The sequence below is a fragment of the Ursus arctos genome, unplaced genomic scaffold, assembly GCF_023065955.2.
Source record: "Ursus arctos isolate Adak ecotype North America unplaced genomic scaffold, UrsArc2.0 scaffold_2, whole genome shotgun sequence".
Classification (NCBI taxonomy): Eukaryota; Metazoa; Chordata; class Mammalia; order Carnivora; family Ursidae; genus Ursus; species Ursus arctos.
In genome coordinates, this window is record NW_026622874.1 from 77,105,942 (window position 1) to 77,131,608 (window position 25,667).

At 41.1% G+C, this 25,667-nt stretch overlaps 1 protein-coding gene across 9 annotated transcripts in view; it reads right to left on the bottom strand.

The window, feature by feature from the left end:
- The window catches only part of PARN (poly(A)-specific ribonuclease), a 233,377-nt gene that overhangs the window by 159,773 nt on the left and 47,937 nt on the right, over positions 1–25,667 (bottom strand). For all 9 annotated transcript variants that reach the window (XM_057315730.1, XM_057315728.1, XM_057315726.1 and 6 more), the window contains 3 exons: positions 22,242–22,297; positions 20,937–21,023; positions 17,786–17,860 (listed from right to left, as the gene is read on the bottom strand). In XM_057315730.1, the coding sequence (XP_057171713.1) occupies positions 17,786–17,860; positions 20,937–21,023; positions 22,242–22,297 (218 nt within the window). The remainder of the gene's footprint in view (positions 1–17,785; positions 17,861–20,936; positions 21,024–22,241; positions 22,298–25,667) is intronic.

Below are 25,667 nucleotides of genomic sequence, written 5' to 3' on the forward strand. Positions count from 1 at the left end.
TATACAACCGAATGTACCTAATCTTGATCCTTTGGCTAGACAACTATAATTTTTTAAAAATGATCGAAGTCATAATAAATTGAGGATACAGCTCCATGTTCTCATCTCATCAAAGAAAGACCCTATGTCTCCATTCACCTACCTGTCTATGAACACTGCCAGCTAGTGTGCGAGCCACCTGCTAGGCTGCGTCTCTAGGACAGCCCAGTGTTCCCGTCAGGCAAGAGCCAGACCGTTCTCTAGAAGCTCTGCAACAGGTACCTGTCCTTGAAAAACAAATAAAAAGTAGGCAGCCCAGAAATCCTTCTCCCTAAGGGCTCTGGGCCGAAGCCCCTGAAGGAACAAGCCAGGCAGAAAGGAACAGACAGTACAGTCTCTGAACCCCGGCCCCTGCGGAAAACCAGGGTTAGAGACGTGAGCCCCATTTTCGTAAACCATTCAACACGCGCTCTGGCTTTATGTGTGCTTCTGTTTCAAGATACCTTATTTAATAAACGTTGTTGATTCATTACTATTGAACTTGCCAACAACAGCACTATAACTCGTGCCTGGACGAAGCATATCTGACACCCATGTGTTCTCCAGAAGGCACAGCAGTCTTCTCGTGCTCAGGAACACTAGGCAGCATTTGGGCACTGTGCCGGGGGGGGCTGTTGCAAAAAGCACAGAACTACGGAAAACGTGGCACCACACGGGCTGTGAAAGGGCACTTGTTTACAGCCTGAGAGCTGCAACGTGACAGCAGAGCGTCGCCTTCTTCCACTTCAACTGGGGAACGTGTGCGTTGGGCGACTCGGATTTTTCAGCCTTCTGCGCATGTCCGTGAATGACCACAGAAGCTCCGTGAGTGCTGATTTTGAGGTTACAAAAAAATTTTAACGAGTAGGTAAATGCACAAACACAGAATCTGTGCAGAATGAGGACTGACTGTACTTTTAAGACCATTCCCAAACCAGCTTCCCAAACCAAGTCTGAGAATAGATCCATAGACCTACCTTAGAGCAATCTTACAGACTTCTCTGTGTCTGCAGAACCCAGAATCCTCCCATTACTGATGACCCTTCTCAAGAGCTAAGACCCCTAACAGAAAGTTGCCCCCATAGGTGATGAAGTGGACCCACCGAGAAGGCTCTGAGGGGGACCCCTAACTGCAAGGATAAGAGGTGCATTAGAGGGGCGCCTGGGTGGCGCAGTCGTTAAGCGTCTGCCTTTGGCTCAGGGCGTGATCCCAGCGTACTGGGATCGAGCCCCACATCAGGCTCCTCCGCTGGGAGCCTGCTTCTTCCTCTCCCACTCCCGCTGCTTGTGTTCCCTCTCTCGCTGGCTGTCTATGTCAAAAAAAAAAAAAGAGGTGCATCAGAACGGCAACCCAGCTGTCGGGAGCCATGGGAAAGAAAAGGGCAGACAACTGAAAACCACTGCGGCAACAGTTTTGGTCTTTTGTTCAAGAGGTATGGGCAGGAGATTTCAACTGAAAGTCACTTACAGCAACAAGGATGGCCTCACCTGACGGCCGTGTCATTCCGCCGGCTGAGCAAACAAATACCAAGAGCTTTTGCACGCAGTCTCCATAATGCTGCAATGCATACTTTTAGTAAAATCAACCATGCGATATCATTTAAATGTCTGAACTGCAGAAAGGGGGGAGACAGGGGAAGAAGTGAACACCGACCTAGCAGCTAGTGCCAAGCACTGTGCTGAGAACATTACCTTTCTACCTCCATCAGTTTTTCCCAGTCCTAAGCAGCAGCTTTTCCCATCGGCATCTTACAGCTGAAGGCTCAGAGAGGTTAAGTCAGGCACCCAAGATCACACAGCTTTACTCCAAGCCCGTCATACCATCTGGGTTTCTTTCAAGTGGTTAAAATAAATTGAGAGATGGCTCAGGTCTTTCAACTTGGTTGAGTTGTCAATTAAGCACCGAACTGTGCACAATATTTCTTATAAACTTAATTCATGAGTTTTCCTCTAGGTACTCAGATCTTTTCCAAAAAGAGAACAGGAAGAAATGTTTTCTGTCTATGGAAATGTCTCTCATCTCTATTCATAAGTCTTCAAACCAAATCATGGAAGACTGCACACAGATCAAACACACATTGGAGGAGATAATGGTGAGGACGTGACCTCCAGCTGACCCATGAGCTGGCTCTGGGCAACCAGAAGATTCTCACCCCCTTCCCTGTCCTTCCCTGCCTACCGTTCCCGTGGTGGGAGCCGTTCCAAGGACACAACCTTGAGACAGTGAGGTGGTGTGGAGACCATCTGGGCAGTACATGTGACTGAATCCCGTCAAGGCCTCTATATAAACTGAATATTCTGGCCAGCAGCTGCAGAGGTCTACCAAGCTTGCGGTGCCTGAGACAAGCCTGGCTGGTAAGCAAGCTCCCTTGCTTCATTAAACCTGCTGCCTACCCGTCTGGAGTGGTCGGCCTCGTTCTTCAGTCTTTCCTTGTCCTCTGTGAGTATGGGGGCCAGTGCAGGAACCAACACAGCACCAAAAAGATGTTTTCGTCCTGACTCCAGCACTGTCACTTTACCCCAAGTGCAAAGGTGGCCCTGAGCAAGCACCTTAACCAAGGCCCCAGTGTTGGGTTTCCCCAGCCCCAGATTCTGAAGCTTTGATCCCACGAATGTTCCATGTTGCCTATCTGGTGACACGTGGCATGAGGGGTACACTGTGAACACCGCAGGCTAAATCTGCCCACATTACTTAGCATGAATAAGCATTTAGATGGCAAGTCTGACTTGATGAGGGAACGGTAGCTCGGCTGCCAGCACGACAGCACCATCTTCTGGTTGGTGAGACGTTGATCAAGACACAGAAAGTCGCATCCGGAGTTAAAAGGCACTTGACCTGTCTGGTAACTAACCCAGAAGGGTGGCAAACGAGAAAATTTAGTTTTCACAAAATCTGAACAATGTCAGTGGTAAGTAAACACCCTCAGAGACCAATCCCAGAACATAAAAAATGTTAACCAGAGGTCACTCCGCTTTTGGACACAATACAGCCACAGCCGGCCTCTCCGCTCTCCCATCCTGCAGAACCTGTCATACCCTGTCAGAGAAATTCCTTATCACAGCACCAAAGTCACACCCATACCCCACAGAGTATGCAAAAGAGGCCTCACATGGCTCACACACCACCGATGGGGCCAGCAATCGCAACCAAAGCCCTCTGAATCTGACCCTTTCCAACCACAACTCCCACAGGTAGGGGATGACAGGTGGGAAGCAGCAACCTCTTACAGGTCCTAACAAGCTGAGGGAAAGATGGGAGAGCTAATGATAACTCAGCATCACCTGTATGTTCCCCCAAAGTACAGGAGTCCTTAGCAGATGCTACTGGAGATGGGGCTTGGGCCTGAGGTAAACGGGGCTTCCTACTATGGCTGCTGCCTGCGCGTAAGGAACCCAGAGCAGGAGACCCCATCAGTGAAGAGACGGATGGCTGCAAGGAGCCTCTACGCTCTCAACTATTTCCTAGTCTCTGCTGCCAGAAGGGACCCCAAAAGCTGGTTTCCAGACCTGCCTTCTTCACCGCAGTGGCCTTATCCCCTGGTCAAAAAGGCCCTTGGGGTGTCAGTTTCTTCCTGACTTTATTCATGACATCTGTCTTCCTTCCACAAGGAGGCCTAAGCAAAGGGGAAGGAGAGCAGGGTGACATGTCCAACCATAATACCCCTCCTTGGTGAAGAGCACGAAGTCTCCTCCTGGCCAGTGGAGATGGAAAGGAATGAGCACTGCTCCCAGGTGCCGCCCACATGAATCCCTGGCCCCAAACTGCTCTAGAGACAGGAAGCACCCGGGGATCAAGATCTTTGTCAGAGCTGCCCTCACTTCCTCTCCTAGCACCTGCCCCAGTGTTCAGCATACAGGGAAGTCGCCTAAATCATGTGAGTTCAAACCTTTGTGACCACAGCCTGCCATAGTATGTTTTTATCACAACCTGGGGCACATCATACATTTGCATGTACAGATTTATACTGAGAAAGGTTACATCAAAAAAAGCAAGCTTACCTTTAGTGCATGGGACTCAACTCGCAAAGTTTCTAATTCCTTCCTTTTATAAAAATGCTGGTCACACTCACTAAAATGATTTCACAACCCACCGAGAGAGAGTGAACTACCCTCTGACAAACACTGTCACCAACATCCACTTTGATTCCTACCTCTGGTGCTTGCACACCCCTCCCTCTTCTTGGCCCTCTCTCAAGGACCTACCCAGGCCTCTCCTCCAAGCCTCCCCAGCTCTTGCCCAGCACCTTCCCAGATATCAAGATGTAAAATTATGACCACAGCTATTCCCCACCAGCCTAGTCTACTGAGTGACGCAAAGCAAGTAGGACAAGATTTGGCTCAGTCACCTCCCCTTCCCCTGAACGCAAAAACACCTGCCATCTGCATTCCTTCCAATCCCATCATTTACCCCCTACCTTGACTCGCTCCAGCACTGTCTGTGTAAACAACATTTAACTGTTTATCAAAAGATGGATCCGTCAAGCAGAATTTCTTTTTTTATAATCTTGTTTGTCAAGGGATAATTTTCATGAACTCTAAATTAGGAACTGAAGTGCACTGTCACCGATTCTTGGAAGCCAACGGCCCATTTATTACTCTGTGTAGCATTTATAGATGTGGCAGGTTCCCAGATAAATTCAATTTGGCCTCAGTCTCTTAGAGAAGGCTATGAACTAGAGTAAATGCAAAACCAACCTTCTAGACTTTTAAAAATAAATAGAACTTGCTCGAATGTGTCCATCTATTTTTGACTCAGTGGTATAACGCCACCATACGCCTATGGAAGAGTGCCACGGGGCTGGGGGGAGCAAACTGAGACAACAATCCGGCTTTCCAAAGGCAGCTCCTTGTTTGGTCAACAATCTTGGCACTCAACACCTGGAAATTCTTTCAGAAGCCCCAGACTTCTAAAAGAAAATCAGTTAAATGTAATATTTTATTTTTAAACTTGATTTAATTTAAAAAAAAAACCAAACCAACATTACAGCAAGAATTCATACAAAGTATGAAATTCAAACCCCTATTTTTAACACACAAATTCAGTGTTTCTACCTTCTAACCAAACCCCCCACCCCCACCCCAGCCATTCCACCACACGGACCCCCTGCTCCAGTCCTACCAAAGGATGTACTGGTCCCGCTCTTCGCTAAAGCCTTCTCAGCCTTCCTCTACCAGGCGACCTCCTGCGATCAGCACAGGCATCACCTGCTCCAGGAAGCCTTCCCGGCTGACCCTTCTCTGCATCTCCATGCTACTCTGGGTGGGTTCTCCCTCCCTTGTCACAGCACTGAGCGTACGCTGATGCACCCGCTGTCTAGATACCTGCCTGCATCATTAGACCATGAATTCCTTGAGCGCAGAAACTATTATTTCATCTCTCTTCCCCATCTAAATTTAGTCCTGTTTCTTCAGCAGTAGACAGACAAATATTTATGCAAAGATTAACACTGCAGATTTCAAAAGAGAACCAACTTGTTAAAAACCTTGCAAAATCCCTTCATAATTATTCTATTCTCCACTGTTACTATAAATAACACTGAACACAAAAGGTACCTAGCAATGTACAGTGATAATAAGGCTTACACACCATCTGAAACACAATTACAAAAATGCACACCTAAATGTGACCCTGCTCATGCTTCAAAGTGATACAAACTTATTTCGGGAATTAACAATTACTAAAATCAGGGGCGCCTGGGTGGCACAGCGGTTAAGCATCTGCCTTCGGCTCAGGGCATGATCTCGGCGTTATGGGTTCGAGCCCCACATCAGGCTCCTCCGCTATGAGCCTGCTTCTTCCTCTCCCACTCTCCCTGCTTGTGTTCCCTCTCTCGCTGGCTGTCTCTATCTCTGTCAAATAAATAAATAAAAAAATCTTAAAAAAAAAACAATTACTAAAATCAGTAGGTGTCCCATACGTAGCTCATATTTCTTTTTGCTGTATAATATGCTGTCATGATTTATTTCCCTTGTATTACCTCTATAATAACAATATAGGATTTGTGTGGTTTAGAAAAAAATCCCAGTTTCAAAGTTTATTTTAATGTGTTGTCTTTTCTATGTTCCTTTTCCCAATGCTAGAGCAGTTTGCTCCCTGGCCTTTGATGCAAATGGAAAACAAATCAGTTTCCCACATTTCTCCAATTAACATACAGAAAGGACAAAGGGCATTCCTACTAGTTAGTGTGATTTGTTTTAAATTATTCTAAGCAATGTTTGCTTTTTATAATCCTACAACATGAAAAACACCAAATAATGCCTAGATATACTGATGTGGGGTGTAGAAGTTAAGGCAAAACCATGGTCTGAAGTGCTAGGGTCACCACCACCATCAATTATAAGTTACCCAACACTCCAGTGGTCTAGCATTTTCTGGCATTTTTCCTAAACATAACGAAGTGAAATTCATCCTGTTACTAAAGTAATATTTGGGCTTCTTTCCAGGACAAAAAAGAAAAGACAGGTTGTAAAAATACCCAACGGTGTAAATATTATCAAGAAATAGCATGTTTTGTATCTGTTTCATATTCACCCTTTCAGGAGATTTAAACCAAGAAGCTGAAGGAGGAAAATCCAGAGAAACTAACTCCGTAACTTGCATGATTAGAAAAAAGATAGCACAAAGTAACGACAGTCAGCCGTATGAAGGAACAACTCTGCCAGCCATCAAAGAGTTTCAAAAGCAAGATGTTTCCCTGTGCTGTGCTCCTGCACATAAACAAGGCAAGTAATAATGTTTTCGTCATAAAGTTAAATATTTTAACACCCAAATAATACCGGTCACTCTAAAAAAGTCAAAAAATGAAAAAGAAAAAAAAAAAACCCAATAAAATAAAACTACCCGTAATCCCACCACCCCAAGAGATTCACTGGTAACATTTTTAGTAACAAAATAATATTTTTAATTAGCCACTTAAATGCCCCTAAATCATTTCATTTATACTATTTCAAATTTGCTAAAACCAGATTTATTTCATTTTTAAAAACTGTCAGGTTGTAAAACATGGAATCATAGATGAGAAAACAATGCAAACATGTAAAGACAGACACAGCTAACCTACTTAATCAGCCAGTTCACTATTTCCGATGACAAAAACACCACCAAATGGCCCTGGAAGCCTCAGGAATAAGAATCAGAGACACATTTGCACTGAGTCCTCAAAGTTAGTCTGTCAGGGCCCTGAAAGCAATCAGGCAGATCGATCTCAGTTTTAAGTCTCCTACTGCCACCCACATTCCAAAAATTTACCAAGAGCGAACTACGACCCTGGTACAAAACCAGGCGCAATGGTCCTTGCTTTCTGAAGTATTCCGCATACCCTAAATAGTATGCACAATAAAAATATCCAACAATCAAACGTAGGATTTGATTGCATTCGAGGATATGCAAGATTATCGGAGTGCGTAGGGAGACACATTATATTCCTGGTCATACAGATTCAGTATGTCCAAATAAAGATGTTGATTACAATTAATTTATTAAAATGTCAGTGAAAAATCCCAGGGGGCTTTTTGAATGACCCTAACAAAATAATTCTAGAGCTCACTCAGAAGAATAAATAAAAGCTTATTTTGGAACAGGAGTCAAGAGTCCTAAAATTGCTTAAATTAAATGTCCACAAAGAGAACTGTTAAGTTAAAAGAACAAACTGTAAAACAACATGCAAAATACACATTATCTTAGATGAAATATACACTTAAATACCACAATGGAAAGGTAAACCTCAAATACTACTGCATTTATCTTCGTTAATAAAGAGAAGGGCACGGGGCAATTTTTTTTAGTTTTCTGGTAGTTTAAAATTTTTCTATTAACAAAAAAAAATCATCACTGTTTAATAAGAAAAAAATGAGTTGTTTTTAGATTTTTTTTTAAAGATCATTTGATTTTGCTTCTTCAGAATTTATTTTTAAAAATGAAAGCTACAAAGACTAAGGGACAACGATGCTCGTTAAAGAATGAATTTAGGGCGCCTGGGTGGCTCAGTCAGTTAAGCGTCTGCCTTCGGCTCAGGTTGATCCCCCGGAGGGTGCTGCTCAGCTGGGGGCCTGTTTCTCCCTCTTCCTCCACCCCCCCCCCCCCCGCTTGTGCTCTCTTGCTCTCTCTCTGTCAAATAAATAAAATCTTTAAAGAACATTAAAAAAAATAATGTAAAATAGTAAACATGTCATCCAAAACGGATATAGCTAAACACGTTGTGTGAAATGTAATGCACCATTAAAAGAAAACTCTCCCAGAAAACCGTGTGACAGCACGAGAAATGCTCATGACCGAACATTAACTAAAAAAGCAGATCCAAAAATGCATCTGAAGTCAGATCCCAATTGATATTAAACAGTTATGAAAATACTCATCTCTACAAAGTAAAACAACAAAAAAAGAAATACGCATCAAAATACTACTAGTATTGATGTGTAAGTTGTGAGACCGTGATTGAACTGTTTTCTTCTTCATATTTTCAAATATTTTTCACGTTTTCAACAATGAATTTGATTTACTTCTAAAACTGGGGGTGGGAGAACACAACAAATGCAGTTTGCTATGAATGATATTATAATTAAATATGACAGATCTACGGAATATTCTGATAGCGCAACATAAAGCCAACATTCTTAGATCCAGACAACATGGCCCTAGAACACAAACATCAAACCCAACGCTCTGGACCAGAAACAAATTAACAGAACATGAAGAGTCAGCCTCCAGAGCACAAACTCGGCATTTCTTTCTCCTGGCTAGGTTCTCACTGCCACAGAACTCATTTTGTCACTGCTGTTTTAATGGTGGTAATTATATTAAGAACTTGGGAAGCCTCATCTGGAAGTCAGGAGGCTTTCTGCCCCATTCTCATATCAGCTAATGCCCTAAAGAATACTCATTAGGGGGAATCCAAGTTATTGTTACTCTCAAATACATCTGCCTGATACAGAATTCATAGGACAGATGTGTAAGACTGCTAATTTTCGAGATTAAACACATGGGGGAATTAGGAAAACAAGGTGGCTCTTAATATTGTTAAAATTTTCCACAGTGCTTTTTGCGGATTAAGTGATTTAGAGGAGTGTGGGGGAAAAAAAGTCAGCTGCTTTAAGTTTTCATCAGAAGATACATACACAAAACACAGACATTCACACGTCTCATTAATAATGATTTTCCTTTATCAACAAGCCACTACTATAAAAACCTTGCATGTATAAGAACAAATATATTGTTTCCAGGATGCAGCACTTACAGCATGAAAATCATGTATCATTTAAACACACAAGTTATCAGCACCTTCCTCTAAACCAAGCTTATTTAATAGAACCCTTACAAAGCTGTGTCACAGTTGAACTCATTTATCTATTGCTATATTTATAATTCAAGATAAGTGTTGTAAACGAACACTATGCAAGGTTTAAGATTAGGAAAATTAACATGAAAGGAAAAACATACATTTTTTTGGTTCTTTCTTGAGTGTTTTGTACATTTCCTCTTCAACAAGAATAAATATACAGTAATACACCAGCCAAATATGAAAAAGACCACAAATAGAAACAAAGATATCAAATACTCTGTCTGGATTTTGCCTATTGGTATGCATGCCTATCCAAAAGGAACTGAACTGAAGTCAATTTTAATTGGTTAAAAGAGGTAAGTCACATGTGTTTTTTTTTTTTTAATGCATTAACATGATATTTTCTTAAAATGTTATTTAACAAACAGAAAGAGGTAGTTTGAGCATGGTATAACATGGCAGGAAGCGTTGCATGGAAAGCAGATACTGTAAGAGCAACAACTGAAAAGCACAGGTAAAGGTGTTCTGCCTCTGGGATTGGAGGGATAAGCTAACCAATCAACTTTTCTGTTGATGACTACTATAAGCTCTGGGGGAAAAATGCAAAAAACCAAGTATCTGAGGGCTCTGGAACATGAACAGAAACAGGTAGATTTTGCAAAGGAGTCAAAAACTGGAGGAAGCAAGCTGGCACAAAGTGAATTTCCTGGGGTCTTTTTGGGTGACCATGACCGAAGGGGAAATTGCAGTGACGGGGCATGGGGAAATTAAAACTCTAAGCAAAAAATCCCATGTCTTCCTGGTAGGAGGAACCAGAAGCATGAGGCAACCAGTGGCAATAGAGTGGGAAATGAATCCTAGGACCAAAGAAACCAGAAAATGGGAACCCCGAATTTGGTGTATAGACTCAGCCCGTGTGTCTGGCTGACCCTTTACTTAACTGTGCATGTGGCAGACTGAAAACAGTCTGAGCTCAGATGTGAGCCACCTCCCACCACAGACAAGCAAGAGTTTGCAGGCTGAGCTTAAATAAGTTAAATGCTTGCTAAAACTAAAACGAAAACATCAACATTCTTCTGGGGGAATATAAGTGATTACAGAGTGTCCACAAAAGAACATTCACAATGTCCAGGAAACAATCCCAAGTAATTTGACAAATGAAGAGACAAGAAAATATGACCCATTCTCAAGGGAAAAGTGATCAAACAGGTCCCAGCACCTAGGTGACGCAGATGTTGGAATTATTAGACAAAGACTTTAAACAAACGGTTCTAATTATGTTCACTGAGGTAAAAATAACATAGGCTCAACGTAAAAGAAAGACAGGAAATCTCAATAGAGAAATAGGAAAGATAAAAAATAAACTGAATGGAAATAACAGAAGTGAAAAATACAATACATGAAATAAAAAATTCACTGGACGGGCTTAATAGCAGAATAATGATGACTGAAGGAAAAGCCAGTGAGCTGGTAGATGAATAGAGATTATCCAATGTGAAGAAGAGAAAAGAAAGTAGACAAATATGAACAGTGCCTCAGGAACCACTGGAATATCAAAGTCTCCTATAGGGGCGCCTGGGTGGCTCAGTCAGTACAGCAGGCAGCTCTTGATCTCAGGGTTGTGAGTCTGAGCCCCATGTTGGGTGTAAAGATCACTTAAAAAAAAATAATAAAATCTTTAAAAAATTTTTAAATGTACAGATTCAAGAAGCTCCATCAACCCCAACAGGACAATTACAAAGAAAGCCATGCCTAACTATGTCATAGTCGAACAGCTGAAAACCAAGGATCCAATGACAAAAAGAAAATCTTGAATACCTATATTTCTATATGGCAACAATGAGGCAAACTATTGTAGACTTCTCATCAGAAACCAGGGAGACCAGAAGATAGAGGAACAACATCTTTAAAATGCTAAGAGAGAAATCCAGAATTCTATATAGCCAGCTAAAATATCCTACATGGGTGAAGGCAAAATAAAGACATTTTCAGATAAAGGACAACTAAGACAATCAGCTGCCACCACCCCAGCACTGTAAGAAATACCGATGGAAGTTCTGTAGGCTGAAGTGAGATACTCAAAAGAAACTTGGATCTTTAGGAATGATGAAGACACATAAAATGGTAAATATCAGGGTGAAGAGAAAATAATTTAGCCTCTTAATTTCTTAAAACACATGACTGTTTAAAACAAAATTATAATCCACATATGTAGGATTTATAATGTATACACACACACACACACACACACACACACACACACACACACACACATATGCCAACTAGAGCATGAAAACCAAACGGGGATTGGAATAAATGGACTTATACACATATAAGATTTCCACACTATATGTGAAGTGGTATAATACGAACCTAAGTAGACTGCGAAGAGTTATGGATGGATGTTAAAATTTCTAGAGCAACCACTAAAAAATAATGCAAAGAGATGGCATTAAAAAGGCAAGAGAGAAATTAAAATGGAATTCTTCAAAAATTTCAAATAATCCAAAAGAGGACAGGAGAGGGAGAAACAAAGGAACAAAAACAGAGGGAGCAAAGAACAAGTTTTAAAATGACAAAAGCATGTAAATAATTACACTTATATATACACAGATAAGCTGACAGTACATGGAAAGAAAAGGATAGGCAAACATAAAAAACACAAAAAGGATGGGGCGCCTGGGTATCTAACTTAATGATAATGGAATTACAACATGTAATTTGTGGGATGCACCTACAGCAGTGCTTAGAGAATAATTTGTGGCTTTAAATGTTTGTATTAGAAACAAAAAAAGGTCAAAATTAATGAGTAGGAAAGAGTCTTGGCTACATCCAGAACACTAGCTGGCTGGGAGGGCTGGCGCACCCCCACAGGACACGAGAAGGTACAGCTAGCTGTTAAGTAAGAAATGGAGAAGACTTGCAAACTGCTTGACTGCTGAGTGTCTTCCCCAACCCAGCTGGCCAAGGCTGGAAGCCTCACTGGTTTTCAAGGTGTTTAAGCACACACGGGACCAATCGCTGGCTGACCATGAAGCTATGCTATACTGACCCAGGGGCCATCTCTAGAAGGCCAGGTGTAAAAATTTTAGAAGATTTTTTTTTTAAGTAGGCTCCATGCTGGGCAGCCCTAGAAAAAATTTTAAAAATCAATCACATATGGTTCTACCTCAAGAAGTGGGAAAAAGAAAGGCAAAGTAAACCCAAAGCAAATAAAAGGAAGGAAAGGGGGCACCTGGCAGGCTGAGTTGGAGGAGTGTGTACCCCTTCATTTTGAGGTCGTGAGTTTGAGCCCCATGTTGGGTACAGAGATTAGTTAAATAAACTTAAAACAAAAAAAGGGGGTGCCTGGGTGGTGCAGTTAAGCAGCCGACTCTTGGTTTTGGCTCAGGTCAGGATCTCAGGGTTGTGAGATCAAGCCTTGCATCGGGCTCCACGCTCAGCGCAGAGTTTGGGATTCTCTCTCCTTCTCCCTCTGCCCCTCCTGCTTGTGCTCATGTGCACGTGCACGCCCTCTCTCTCTCTCTCTCCCCCTAAAATAAATAACTAAACCTTTAAAAAAAAAAAAAAAAAAGGAAGAAAAAAGGCAGAAAACCAGTAAACAGACAAAAACAAACAATACAGAAAATGAACTAAGCCAACAGTTGATCCTTTGAAAAGACCATCAAAATCAGTAACTCCCAGGGGCACCTGGGTGGCTCAGTCGGTTAAGCGTCTGCCTTCGGCTCAGGTCATGATCCCAGGGTCCTGGGATGGAGCCCTGTGGTGGGCTCCCTGCTCAGGGGGGAGTCTGCTTCTGCCCCTCACCCCACTTCGTGCTTGTGTGCTCGCTCTCTCTCAAATAAATAAATAAAATCTTAAAAAATCAGCAACCCCCACCTTGTGTGATCAAGGAAAAATGAGAACACAAATCACCAATATCACATGTGAAGCAAGCGGTTATCACTACAAATTCCACAGACATAAAAAGGAAAACTAAAAGCACAGATAAAGTTTAAAGCTATAAGCACCTTTTAGCAGAACAGTGCTGAACAATCGCCTTGAGTCATATCTACAACTCCAACATTCATCTGTTCAGCACAAATAAAACCTATGCTTCTAAAAGTACAATTTAATATAAACACAACCATACCCTAGACAGAAGTGAAGCAAGTTTCTCCCTCCATCCCCACACACTGTCCTGAACAAGCTGGTCAGACGGCATTATCAGGAATTTCTACAACTACCTGAATTTGTGCTGCCATTACAAAATAATTGTCAGGTTTCTACCTCTTCTTAAGTGCCTTTATCAATTTTTGCTTTTAAAACTTTCTGGTAGTGTGCTGCAATTTCCAGCTTTCAAAATAAATGAAAAGGTTATTTTTCTCAAGCTATTCATATGAAAATTTCTAATGCATTTAGGACATTCAGAAACACTCCATGTCTAAACATTGAGAGTATAACTAGAAGGTTCCCTGACTTTTAAAATATTGCTGGGCCCCTCCCCCATTAATAAAACTACATTAGGAATATAAAAATCTTAAATAGGAATGAGCAATGCAGATGTGACCCTTAAAGGTGATTTCTTGGGTGCCTGGGTGGCTTCAGTCAGTTAAGCGTCTGCCTTCAGCTCAGGTCGTGATACCGGGGATCCTGGGATTGAGTCCAGAGTCAGACTCCCTGTTCAGTGGGGAGTCTGCTTCTCCCTCTCCCTCTGGCCCTCTCCCCTGCTCGTTCTCACTCTCTCTCTAATAAATAAATAAAATCTTTAAAAAAAAAAAAAAGGTAATTTCTTACTCTGCTACTTTGAGGAAAATTCTCGAACAGAGAGACTAGGTGATGTTCTCCATGGTCACGTACTATCTTACCTCAAGAGCTACAAGGGAACGATGCTGAATGTATGGTTGGTATGGGCTATCCCCACCTGAACACCCCAAAGCCACAGGAAGCCTCGCCTCATCTCTTGCAAACAAACAAAAAAATCAGCAATCAAACCAAATGGCACTTGGTAGAAGGGTTTTTTTTAATTAAATTTTTTATTTAAATTCAATTTAATTAACATAAACTGTACTATCAGTTTCAGAGAAGGGTTTTAATGGTTAGTATAACAAGGTTCCCTAGAAAAGAGAATTTTCCTATTCAAGATATTGAAAATGGCTTTTTAAAAATCTTGATTAGAAAAAGACAGGTGTCAGGTAAGAAGCAACTTCTTAAATGTAAATCAAAAATTAGTTTGTAACAGCGCCAAAGAAGCCATTACAAGCTGCTATATAAATAGGCATTTAATGATTTTTTCCAGTGTTACATTATTGATCTAACAGGCCCTCTGTTTCCACGGAAATGAATAAGTAATTTGTTTAAGATAACATTAATAGGGTTTGTAGCACTTTAGATATGTTGGGTCTCTCTCGTCCTTAGAATTACCGCTATAAAAAACAGACTTTACACTGTCTTTCAGTGAAACATCTGCATAATTTTAGAAATCACGGCAAAAGACCAGAGACATCAGATATATTCACCGCATGCAAGAAGGCATTTCTAAGTCATAATACCTTGAATATCACTTACTCAGCTCAATAAACACTGAACATCCTCACTAATGTCAGACGCTACTCGGAGCACTGAACACACAATGGTGAACAAGAGGTCTGGTCCCTGCTCTCAAAGAGATTACAGTCTACCAGGGAAGACAGTCAAACACGTTGTGTCGGTAAAGGATGCCAGGCCGGCACAGAAAACAGGACCCAATTCCCTGCACAGGGAACGGGGGAAAGCAGCCAGAGAAGCCAAGCTCTAAAGGAAGAGGATGAAAGAATCAAAGGCAGGCTTGTGGCCAAGAGAAGTAGGGTCACAGGCATAGCACATGCAAGTGGTTAGGGAATTATGCAAAGACTTGTCTTTTGGGGGCGCCTGGCTGGCTCAGTCGGTTAACGGTTAACGTCTGCCTTCGGTCCTGGGATTGGGCTCCCTGCTCGGCAGGGAGCCTGCTTCTCCCACTCCCTCTGCTCCTCAACCCCCTTTCCCCCCACCTTTCCCCCACCCTCCACCAGGGCATGCTCTCGCTTGCTCGCTCTCAAAAAAAAAAAAGAAGTGGTGTCTCTTGTGTAAGACACGACAGTGGAAACTTAGACTTTACCAGTAAAGCTGCACATATTGAGAGACAACAGTCACCTACTTCATCTAGGAGGAAAAAGGTAAAAAGGTCACGATTGCATCTTGGCCTCTTCCCCGTGTTACCCACTCGAACACACACTGAGTCGCTCAAGGCACGGTGCGCTCCAGGCACTAGAGAAGGAGTCAGTGGGCAGTAAGACGGACTCAATGTTGCCTCCAGGGAAGCCATACACACGGGCAATCCAGCGGCAGCGCTTCTGTGGCAACGGGGTCCTGCACTGCAGCTCTCGGATTTCAGGTATCAGGGAGTGAAGTACTGAGCTGGAAAGCTACCGTGTGAGGAATCTTCCGATCATAAGCGAGGGAGCAATCAGCCCTGGACAGCAAATGTGGTTTAGCAGCAACATGAAGAAAAGTGTTGACACCCAAACACGTGAACAAGGAATTATGCTTGCATCTGTGAGCAGACACCAGCTAGCATCTTAGAGATTTCCAAGACCTTTTACACACTCTCATTTCTACTGTTCACAGCAAGGGAGGCCAAGCAGATATTTTAATAATTCCTTAGCATTTGTCAAGCCTATGGAGTGCCAAGTTCCCTGCTGGGCACTTAACGTCCGTGATCTCATTTCACAAAGAAACCATCACCGCCTCCACCTCTCAGATGAGGAGCCTGTGGCTTAGCGCGTTTACATAACCTGCCCAAAGACACATGGCTGACAGGCTGTGGAAGCAAGGTTAGTCCCCAGGGCCGTCTGGCTTCAAAGCCCGTGCATCTCCTTCCAATCCACTGCAGAATTTCAATGTCACCCAAGTGCAACCAGCAAGAAGGCCGATGGGTGACTCTGAGCAGAGGAGGTGGGACTGGATCTCCAGCAGGGAGTTCTAGTTCTGTGTCCTTGTGGCCACAGGGCCTCTCGCTATGCTCTCAGTCTCGGAGTCCCCCTTCCCCTTCCCTGAAGTTATCTTTAGCTCTCTAATAATCAGTCCCTTTGGGTGCCATCACAATGGTCTTTCCAAGGATTGTGGGGGAGGGGATTGGAGAAATAAGCAAATACCGAAACATTTAACAAGGGACATCATTCATGCCCTGTATCCAACACCGATTCTTGGTGTCACGTGCTCCCAAAGTACATCTCACACTGAAATCCACTATTAAATAACCATCATAGAAGTTCAAAGCTATACCAAACTTTATGTATATAATCTCATGTAACCCTAACAATAACCCCAGTAAGTCCATACTATCATCCTCAGTTTACAGAGATAAGCAGAAGCTTCTCAGGGTTAAATAACCTGCCCAAGGTCACACAGCAACAGGTAGTGAAGCAGCATGATTCCAGAGCCTAAGCTTTTCACTACAACATAGCCTATATTCCTGCAATGGTCACAGAATTAAGAAGAAACACCAAAGTACTCTGATCTGAACATGTATATATATGGAAGTTTTCATATATAATTACTATATAGTTACATTCTCAGAATTACATAGTTTTAGTATGTGGCACCTTGTTAAACAAAAAGAAAAAAATTAAGGGGCTTCTGCGTGGCTCAGTCGGTTAAGCATCTGCCTTCGGCTCAGGTCATGATTTCAGAGTTCTGGGATCTAGCCCCGGGGAGGGGGAGGAATCCGGCTCCCTGCTCTGCGGGGAGTCTGCTTCTCCCTCTCCGTGTGCCCCTCCCCCTCATTTATGCTGTCTGGCTCTCTCTCAAATAAATGAATAAAATCTTTTCAAAAATTAGACATATCACTTCACAATGTTTTCCCTCTTACATTATTAAGCACCAGAGAAACTTGAAACCTATTTGAATAAGTAGCTGAACAACACATATTTTATTCAATAACTTTTCATCCTAAGGAAATAGAACGTTTTGAGATGGTTAATAACAAAATTATTTAGAGTCCAGTAAGAGATGTGGTGCTCCATCTTTCTACCACCCTATTTTAAAAGCAAATAAAATACCTTTCAGTTTATTTGTAAAACAAGTATTCAATATACGTTTAATGAATGAACAGATCAAACTTATAAAATGGAAAAAGTACATAGACGAACAAATGGTGGATACAGGTATCACTTTCAGTGCTCCCCATTCCTCTCAATTTGCTACTTCTAATTCTCAAAGCAAATCTGCAACTCGTTTTAGAAAAAGTGCAACAGGAAGGGAAGAGAAAGGAGGTAAGTGAAGAAATATATTACACAGTATGTCTAATGAATTAATAAATCGTTTTTTTTCCTCACCTACACATGGTACTCACTAATTATCTCCTTTATTTTAGAGACCACTCTAAACAAACCAGGCAGCAATGCTTCTGAATCAGCTGAGTGAACCCACAGTATAAGGAAGGCAAGCTCCCACTTTAATTAATATACAAAACAAATGTCCAAAGCACTTACCAATCTGTACTTGTTCGGGCTGGCTGAGAGAAACAAACGCTGATGTGTCATCAATCCAGGATATCTGAATGTTACCTGCAATGTTGACATAAAAGTAAAGGCAACATTTGACCACTTCAATCACTACCAGACTTCATTTGCATATCCGATGTATTTCAGAATATGTGTTAATTTAAACAGATGAGATGCTGGTTTAAAATTTGATCAAAATCTCAGCACCACAGAGAGCTAAACCTTAAATCTACCACAGAAGTTATTTCAGTGAACACATCAAGAAAAGAGACAAGCAAGGAGGGGGGGGAAAAGCAGCTTTAAAATGTGTTTTAAAAACAAAAGAAAGATCCTTCTGGATTTAATCCTGGGGCACTTCATCTTTCAGCCCAATCTCCTGCCAAAGCCGGCAATTTCTTTCCTATCAAGATCACAACAGGGGCACCTGGGTGGCTCAGTCAATTAAGCGTCCAACTCTTGATTTCGGCTCAGGTCCTGATCTCATGGGTCGTGAGAATGAGCCCCACGCCAAGCCCCACATTGGGCTCTGCACTCAGCGGGAGTCTGCTTGGACATTCTCTCCCTCTGCCCCTTCGCCTGTGTGTACGGTCACATTCTCTCTCAAATAAATAAATAAATCTTTTAAAAACACATTTTCCTAAATTTTTAGAGAACAAACTTTGAAAATTAATAATAGGAAACATAAAATGAATCAATGTACCAAAAAGTACGAAAAATTCAACAACGATGTCAAGGCCAGGTGAGGAAAACAGGTAGTACAAGAGGGACTAAGGAAAAGACGGTATCAGAGACAGAAAACCAAGAGAGACTAATCGAGAAAAGCCACTCAGAGGGGCAGAAAGCAGTCTAGTAAAACAGAACAATTTTCACATGAAGAGACAAATCCCAAGAAAGGCTACCTAGCTGCAGACAGAACAGAACACGGGAGAGCACTAGGGGGAAGGAAGGAGAGAGGTGGCAGGGCAGAAGCTGCAGAAAACCGAAGGGAAAGCAGAGGCCTAATTATTTGGCCACCGCTCTTCTTGAAAAAACACAGAAGACTGGAAATATTAAAAATGGGTAAACATGGGGCGCCTGGGTGGCACAGTGGTTGAGCGTCTGCCTTCGGCTCAGGGCGTGATCCCGGCGTTATCCGATCGAGCCCCACATCAGGCTCCTCTGCTATGAGCCTGCTTCTTCCTCTCCCACTCCCCCTGCTTGTGTTCCCTGTCTCGCTGGCTGTCTCTATCTCTGTCAAATAAATAAATAAAATCTTTAAAAAAAAAAATGGGTAAACATGACTGGAATTTAGTAATGAAAAAATGTTCTAATTCTTACCAAAATTTTCAAAGGCAACGAATGCTTGCAAACTGCTGTGTCTCACTGTCATAGGACAATAACTCACCCCCTGCTACACAGCAAGGTGCCACAATGACTTTCTCGATTACAAAGTCAGTTCTCCACCTTGTGTGCTTTAGATAAATAACAGTGAACTTGCCCCAAGTAGTTACTATGTGCCATGGACTATTCTAAATGCCTTCCATGAATCAGCTCACTTAATCCTCGTGAAATGCTTACGTAGTAAGGGGTATCACCATCATCATCGTCATCGTCTCCAATGAGGACACTAAGATACAGAGAGGCTACTTGTCCGATATCACACAACTGATTGTTTTTAACTAAAGTGAAAACAAAATTCTACTCAGAGCATTCTACTTAATTTAGCCAATTAAAGCGTGACTACATAGTGGTAAGAATACCACAAGACGAGAAAAAACAACAACATCAAAAGCTCTCAAAAGAAATAAGCGTGAAATTCAACTGCATTTCTAGATCTGTATTTAAATTAAAAAGCAGGGCTAGAATTTCAGAAGTTGTTGAGACCATCTGCAAAGACTAGGATAACTTTCCTAAAACATACCTGCTTTCACTTTCACTTACTTCACTTCACTTACTTTCACTTACTTTTTTCACTTACTTTTATTCACTGTAAAGCGTTTTACTTATAAAAGCTAATAAATATATGCTTATATTAGAAAAAACAGAAAACTTGGGGCACCTGGGTGGTTCAGTTGGTTAAACTCTTGATTTTGGCTCAGATCATGATCTCAGGGTCATGACATCGAGCTCCTCATCAGGCTCGGAGCCAGACATGGAGTCTCCTTAATATTCTCTCCCTCTCCCTCTCCCTCTGACCCTCTCGTCCTCCTCCTCTCTCTTTCTCTCTCCCTCCCTAAAAATTAAAAATAAAAATACAAAATACAAAAAAGCATAAAGAGGAAGAAAAAAAAACCTATCTAAAACTGTGATAATAGCATGAGGTTTCCTTTCAGTCTGATTTCTATACAAAGTATTTTTTTAAAAATGTTAGTTATATAAGAACCTTACTTTGTATCTGCTTTTTACACTAAATGTTAAAACACAAACACTTTATCATCTGTTAATAAACTCTTCAAATATTTTTTTAAATGGCTACATGCTAGCCAGTTGCAGAGGTACGCAAACATTTACTAAACAGTCTTATTACTGGCCATTTAGGTTTATGCTGCCTTTACTTTATCCAAGAATTTCCAAAGAGAACAGCTCGAATATTTCATTTGGTAAAATAAACAGGCATTGCTGAAGACTTACAGTCAGAATGGTCTTTATAAACCATAATCCGAAGACGGTTCATTTCAACCTATCACCTGACCTGATAAAAAGGAATTAGAAGAACTGCCCTACCACACACGTACTCATCTCTTGGTCCTCTCAAACATCTGTGTTCATCTGCTTGGACTAGTCCATGTCAAGCGGTGACCGCCTGCCCTTATGAAACAGACCTTCTCTCTGAATTTAATCTTAAAAATGATTTATCCTCAGCCTAGATTTATTCTTCATGGTTCGCAGTAAGGGCAGTCATCGTAATAATACCCTGCTTTCCGTGGATTAATAATAGCACTGTATTGTGGGGTGCTAGTGAAAGTTCCTCAGTTCATGTTAGTACAAAGACACCAATACAGCAAACCCTAAAAAATTCCATGAGTGAGATTAAACCCTTGCATAGTAACATTCTTGCATGTCCAAGCCGAGGCTGTCATTCTTTATACCTACAACCACCTGGACAGATCAAAAACATAGCAAAATCCTAAAACTACAAATGGACTTATGATTTACTTACCAAAGGCACTAAAAAGCTGGTAAAGGTCGCTGGTTTTCCATTCTTTGGGGAAGGTCACATGGAGAACATGATCGCGTTTCGGCTGCACTATGGGACAAATTTTCGATGAAAAGTTGACAGCTGAAGAGTGAATGATACGCCGGTAGTTCTTCAATGAAACTCACCCCCCAGCTAACTTGAGGAATTGCTGGGAATGACTCATGATTACCAAACAACTCCTAAACGTAGTTTCAGGAATGGCAGCCCTCTGCTATCTCAGCCTCAGCTCGGGCTCTGATACTTTCTAGAACCCACAATGGTTTGAACCTTGACAATTCTATGCAGACCATCTTTGCTCATGAAGCTCCCATGAAAATTATTTCACGGGAATTAAAAAAAAAAAAGCCTGCTTTATTCAAGACATTTCACTAAGTGTTTAACTTTCTCCTATTAATCTAGTTGTCCGCATGTTTACTTAGCACACCATTCAAATCCAACGGACTGAGTTTAAGTAGAAGCAGTCCTGAGTCCCAGTCTCATGTTCTAATCTCCGACCCGCCACTTAACGGCACCTCTGAGCAAGAGACCAAACTGCTCTAGCCACTCGTGGCTATAAAGTGGGAATGCTGAATATTTAGCTTGCAGAACTGTTGCGAGAATAGTGCATCAAAACAGAAGTCTAATCAGGCGTGCAACACACATGTGCTCACGTATCACCGCAATGACTGTTATCATCAGGTGGAGCTCGCCCATGTCTATATCCCTGTGGCATGAATTAAGGCAAATAAACCAAGGCTAGAAAGAGAGCAATGGAAAAGAAGAGTGGGACAGCGAAGGGGAGAAAGTAGAGAATAATCCAAAGCAGCAGCAAACACCTCCCAAACAGACAGGCCTTCCAAGGTTTTCAATGAAAAAGAGGAAAAAAAGAAAACAAAAAACCCTACCCAACTTAAGTATATACATACTCAAATAACTGGAAAATAGAGAACTTATGGTTACTGACATAGCTAGCCATCTCAAAATGTATTATGCGTATTTATAGGAAATTATGAATTTAGAGTTCTGAGTGAAAATGAAATAATGAAGAGAAGATATATATTCTTTTAAACTTCAACTCATCCATAAACTGGAAAATGTAAGTAAAGAGATGAGTTAATCAAGACCCAAGGGTACCATTAACTTATGCATACTATTCATATCAACCACAAAATCACTGCCTGTTTTTAAGTGAATGAAGCTCTTTCTTCAGTAATACTTTTCCTGTTATCCCTTCCAGACCACACACTTCAATGTGCAGATGCAATGAGAAAATAAAAATTCACTTACAGTCTGGTCCTTCCAAGTTTAGATAGGGTATATCCATGACTCTCATAAGAAATAACCTACAAAAAGAAAAGAAAAGCAGGTAATGGGCTCATTTCTATTAAAAACCCGATACAGGCATCTATTAAATTCTTTACTAGATGCTTCTTATTTATATTACCTCATTTCTGAAACCATTTTAAAAAGCTCTTACGATTCGCCTCAAAGATTTTTTTCTCGAAGACTAAATATTTATCATAAATAGGAAAAAAAACCCAAAAGCCAATCTTGGGTATCCCCCAAACCTACAAAAGTTCCTGGCACTCAACAGCTACTCAATAAATATTAGCTAAATGAAGGAAATTAGTAATCAAAGAGTCAAAAGAAAGCCCTCTGCAGGTCTGCTCATTAGTCAAGGGAGACTGACAGAAAACCGTTACTGAATGCTAACCATTTAAATGACTTCTAAACTGTTCCTACAAATTATAAAGGGAGCCCCTATGATTGGTGTTTTGTGAGCTGAGAATGACAGCACAGATATCTTTTTTTTCTTTTTTTTTACTGAAATGGAAAGTCACTGGATAAATATCAATTTTATTGGGTGAATTACACAGTCTGAAATATGTAACCATCTCAGAAGCTCATGCTATTACTGTCGTTTAAAACATATTAAAAGCACAAAGCAAAACAATGCTTGGTAAAGAAAGCTATTACACTGATATAAAACATATAAAAAGCAGTCATTTTATGTATACCTTCCAAAGGAAAGGATACAAAGGCTCTTAAAAAGGAATACTTGTAAATTACAACGCTCTGTAATGCCATTCAATTTTTTTTTAATTTGCAAGATTATGGACAAAATATTAGGCATTCTGTCGTGTGTAAGATGATTTTAATAAGTTTTACTTAGATGACAATACATAGTACGTTTCTGGTAGAGATTGCATTATACAGCAAATTAAAATGGCAATCCAAGAGCCCAACAAGCAATTAGTTTGGCTTCACTGACCCACAATTAAGGCACATTATTACCAGGCATTCACAAGCCAAGCAGGGCATGATCTAGTTTACAAATGGAACCATCAGCGTAAATAACACTGTTCGGTTAATGCCAGAAAAAACGAAGTCATGGTACTCTGTGGTTTAAGAACTTGTTGCCTGGCCTACAATTTAATAAACCAAATCCTATGGCTAAGAAACCAATTTTATTTTTACTTCACTAATTTAGGCTCAAGCATACTATTCTGTTTCTGGGATCCATTCTACCCAATTCAATCAATAATACCAGTGATGACGGAAGATACTCAGACATTCAGAGCACCAAGCACAAAGGAGTTTCTCAGAGATGGCAGCTATGACTACTATTGCCAACCAGAACCTATGAGGTTATTCCTGGGTGAGACGGCTCAGTATTTTTATGCTTCATAAAATTTTCAATTTTCCATTTAGTAAATTTAGAGATAGTCCCCAAATTCTAAAAACCAAATAAGTTTTTTAAAAAACTTAATTTACAAGTTAATGGAACATATCAAGCACCATAAAAATAATTTAAATTCACCCTAATTTCAACAGAGGAATAAAAGCTGAATCGACATGTTCGTTGCTACATTGTCAAATACGCCTAAAATCAAAATCGACCTTAAGGTTCAACAAGATGCAGATGGAGGGGGTCAGTAAATTATAGTTCATCATTTCAAAAGAGCATTAAACTGGGGCGCCTGGGTGGCTCAGTGGTTAAGCATCTGCCTTTGACTCAGGGTGTGATCCCAGAGTCCTGGGATCAAGCCCCGCATTAGGCTCCCTGCTCCGTTGGGAGCCTGCTTCTTCCTCTCCCACTCCCCCTGCTTGTGTTCCCTCTCTCACTGGCTGTCTCTCTGTCAGATAAATAATAAATAAAATCTTTAAAAAAAAAAAGAGCATTAAATAATCCAAGTAACTATGAAAACTTCAAAACATTTTAGGATTTTTTTTCTACTTCTGTAAAAGTGACTTTGGAATCTTTTTTTTTTTTAAGTTTTTATTTAAATTCCAGTTGGTTAACATACAATGTTGTATTAGTTTTGGGTGTACAATATAGTGATTCAGCACTTCCATACGTCACCCAGCGCTCATGACAAATGCTCTCCTTCCCCATCATGTTTCACCCATTCCCTCCCCTCTAGGAGCCATCAGTGTGTTCTCTAGAGTTAAGAGTGTGTTTCTTAGTTTGCCTCTCTCTTTTTCTCCCCTAAGCTCATTTGTTTGTTTCTTAAATTCCACATATGGGTGAAATCATATGGTATTTGTCTTTCTCTAACTGATTTCACTTAGCATAATACTCTCTAGCTCCATCGTGGGAATGTAAACAGGTGCAGCCACTCTGGAAAACAGTATGGAGGTTTCCCAAAAAGTTAAAATAGAACTGCCCTATATCCAGCAATGGCACTACTAGATACTTACCCAAAAAATACAAAAATACTACTTTGAAGGGATACGTGCACCTTGACGTTTATAGCAACATTATCTACAACAGCTAAGTTATGGAAAGAACCCAAATGCCCATCAGCTGATGAATGGCTAAAGAAGAGGTGGTGTATATACACAATGGAATATTATTCAGCCATAAAAAAAGAATGAAATCTTGCATTTGCAACGATGCAGATGGAGCTAGTGTGTATTATGCTAAGCGAAATATGCCAGTCAGAGAAAGACAAAAACCATATGATTTAACTTATATGTGGAATTTAAGAAACAAAAAAAATGAGCAAAGAAAAATAAGAGAGAGAGACACAAACCAAGAAACAGACTCTAAACTATAGAGAACAAACTAATGGTTGGGGGCGGGAAGATGGGGGAAATAGGCGATGGGGATTAAGGAGCACACTTGTGATGAGCCCTGGGTGATACATGAAAGAGATGAATCACCTACTGTGCACCCAAAACTAATATTATACTATATGTTAACTGGAATTTAAATAAAAACTTTTTTAAAAGTCCCAAATTTTATACTATGATTGGAGCTTTGTAAACTATTTCTCATTAAACTAAGAAATAAAAAGGCCCCTCCACCTCCATTAAAAAAAAAAAAAAAGCCAAAGATTTTGGGAAACTGGGCTTTGTTTTTTAAAATTCCTTTTACTATTATTTTTTAAACTCGAAAAAGAAAACAGGGACACCTGGGTGGCTCAACTGGTTGAGCGTCCAACTCTTGGTTTCAGCTCAGGTCGTGATGTCAGGGTAGTGAGACTGAGCCCAGAGTCGGGCTCCACACTCAGCACCGGGTCTGCTTAAGATCCTCTCTCTGCTTCTGCCCCTCGCCCCGCTCATGCTTGCTCGCTCCCTCTCTCCCTCAAATAAATAAATAAAATCTTGAAAGAAAGAAAGAAAGAAAGAAAGAAAGAAAGAAAGAAAGAAAGAAAGAAAGAAAGAAAGGAAGGAAGGAAGGAAGGAAGAGCCACCAGAACTGAGAGG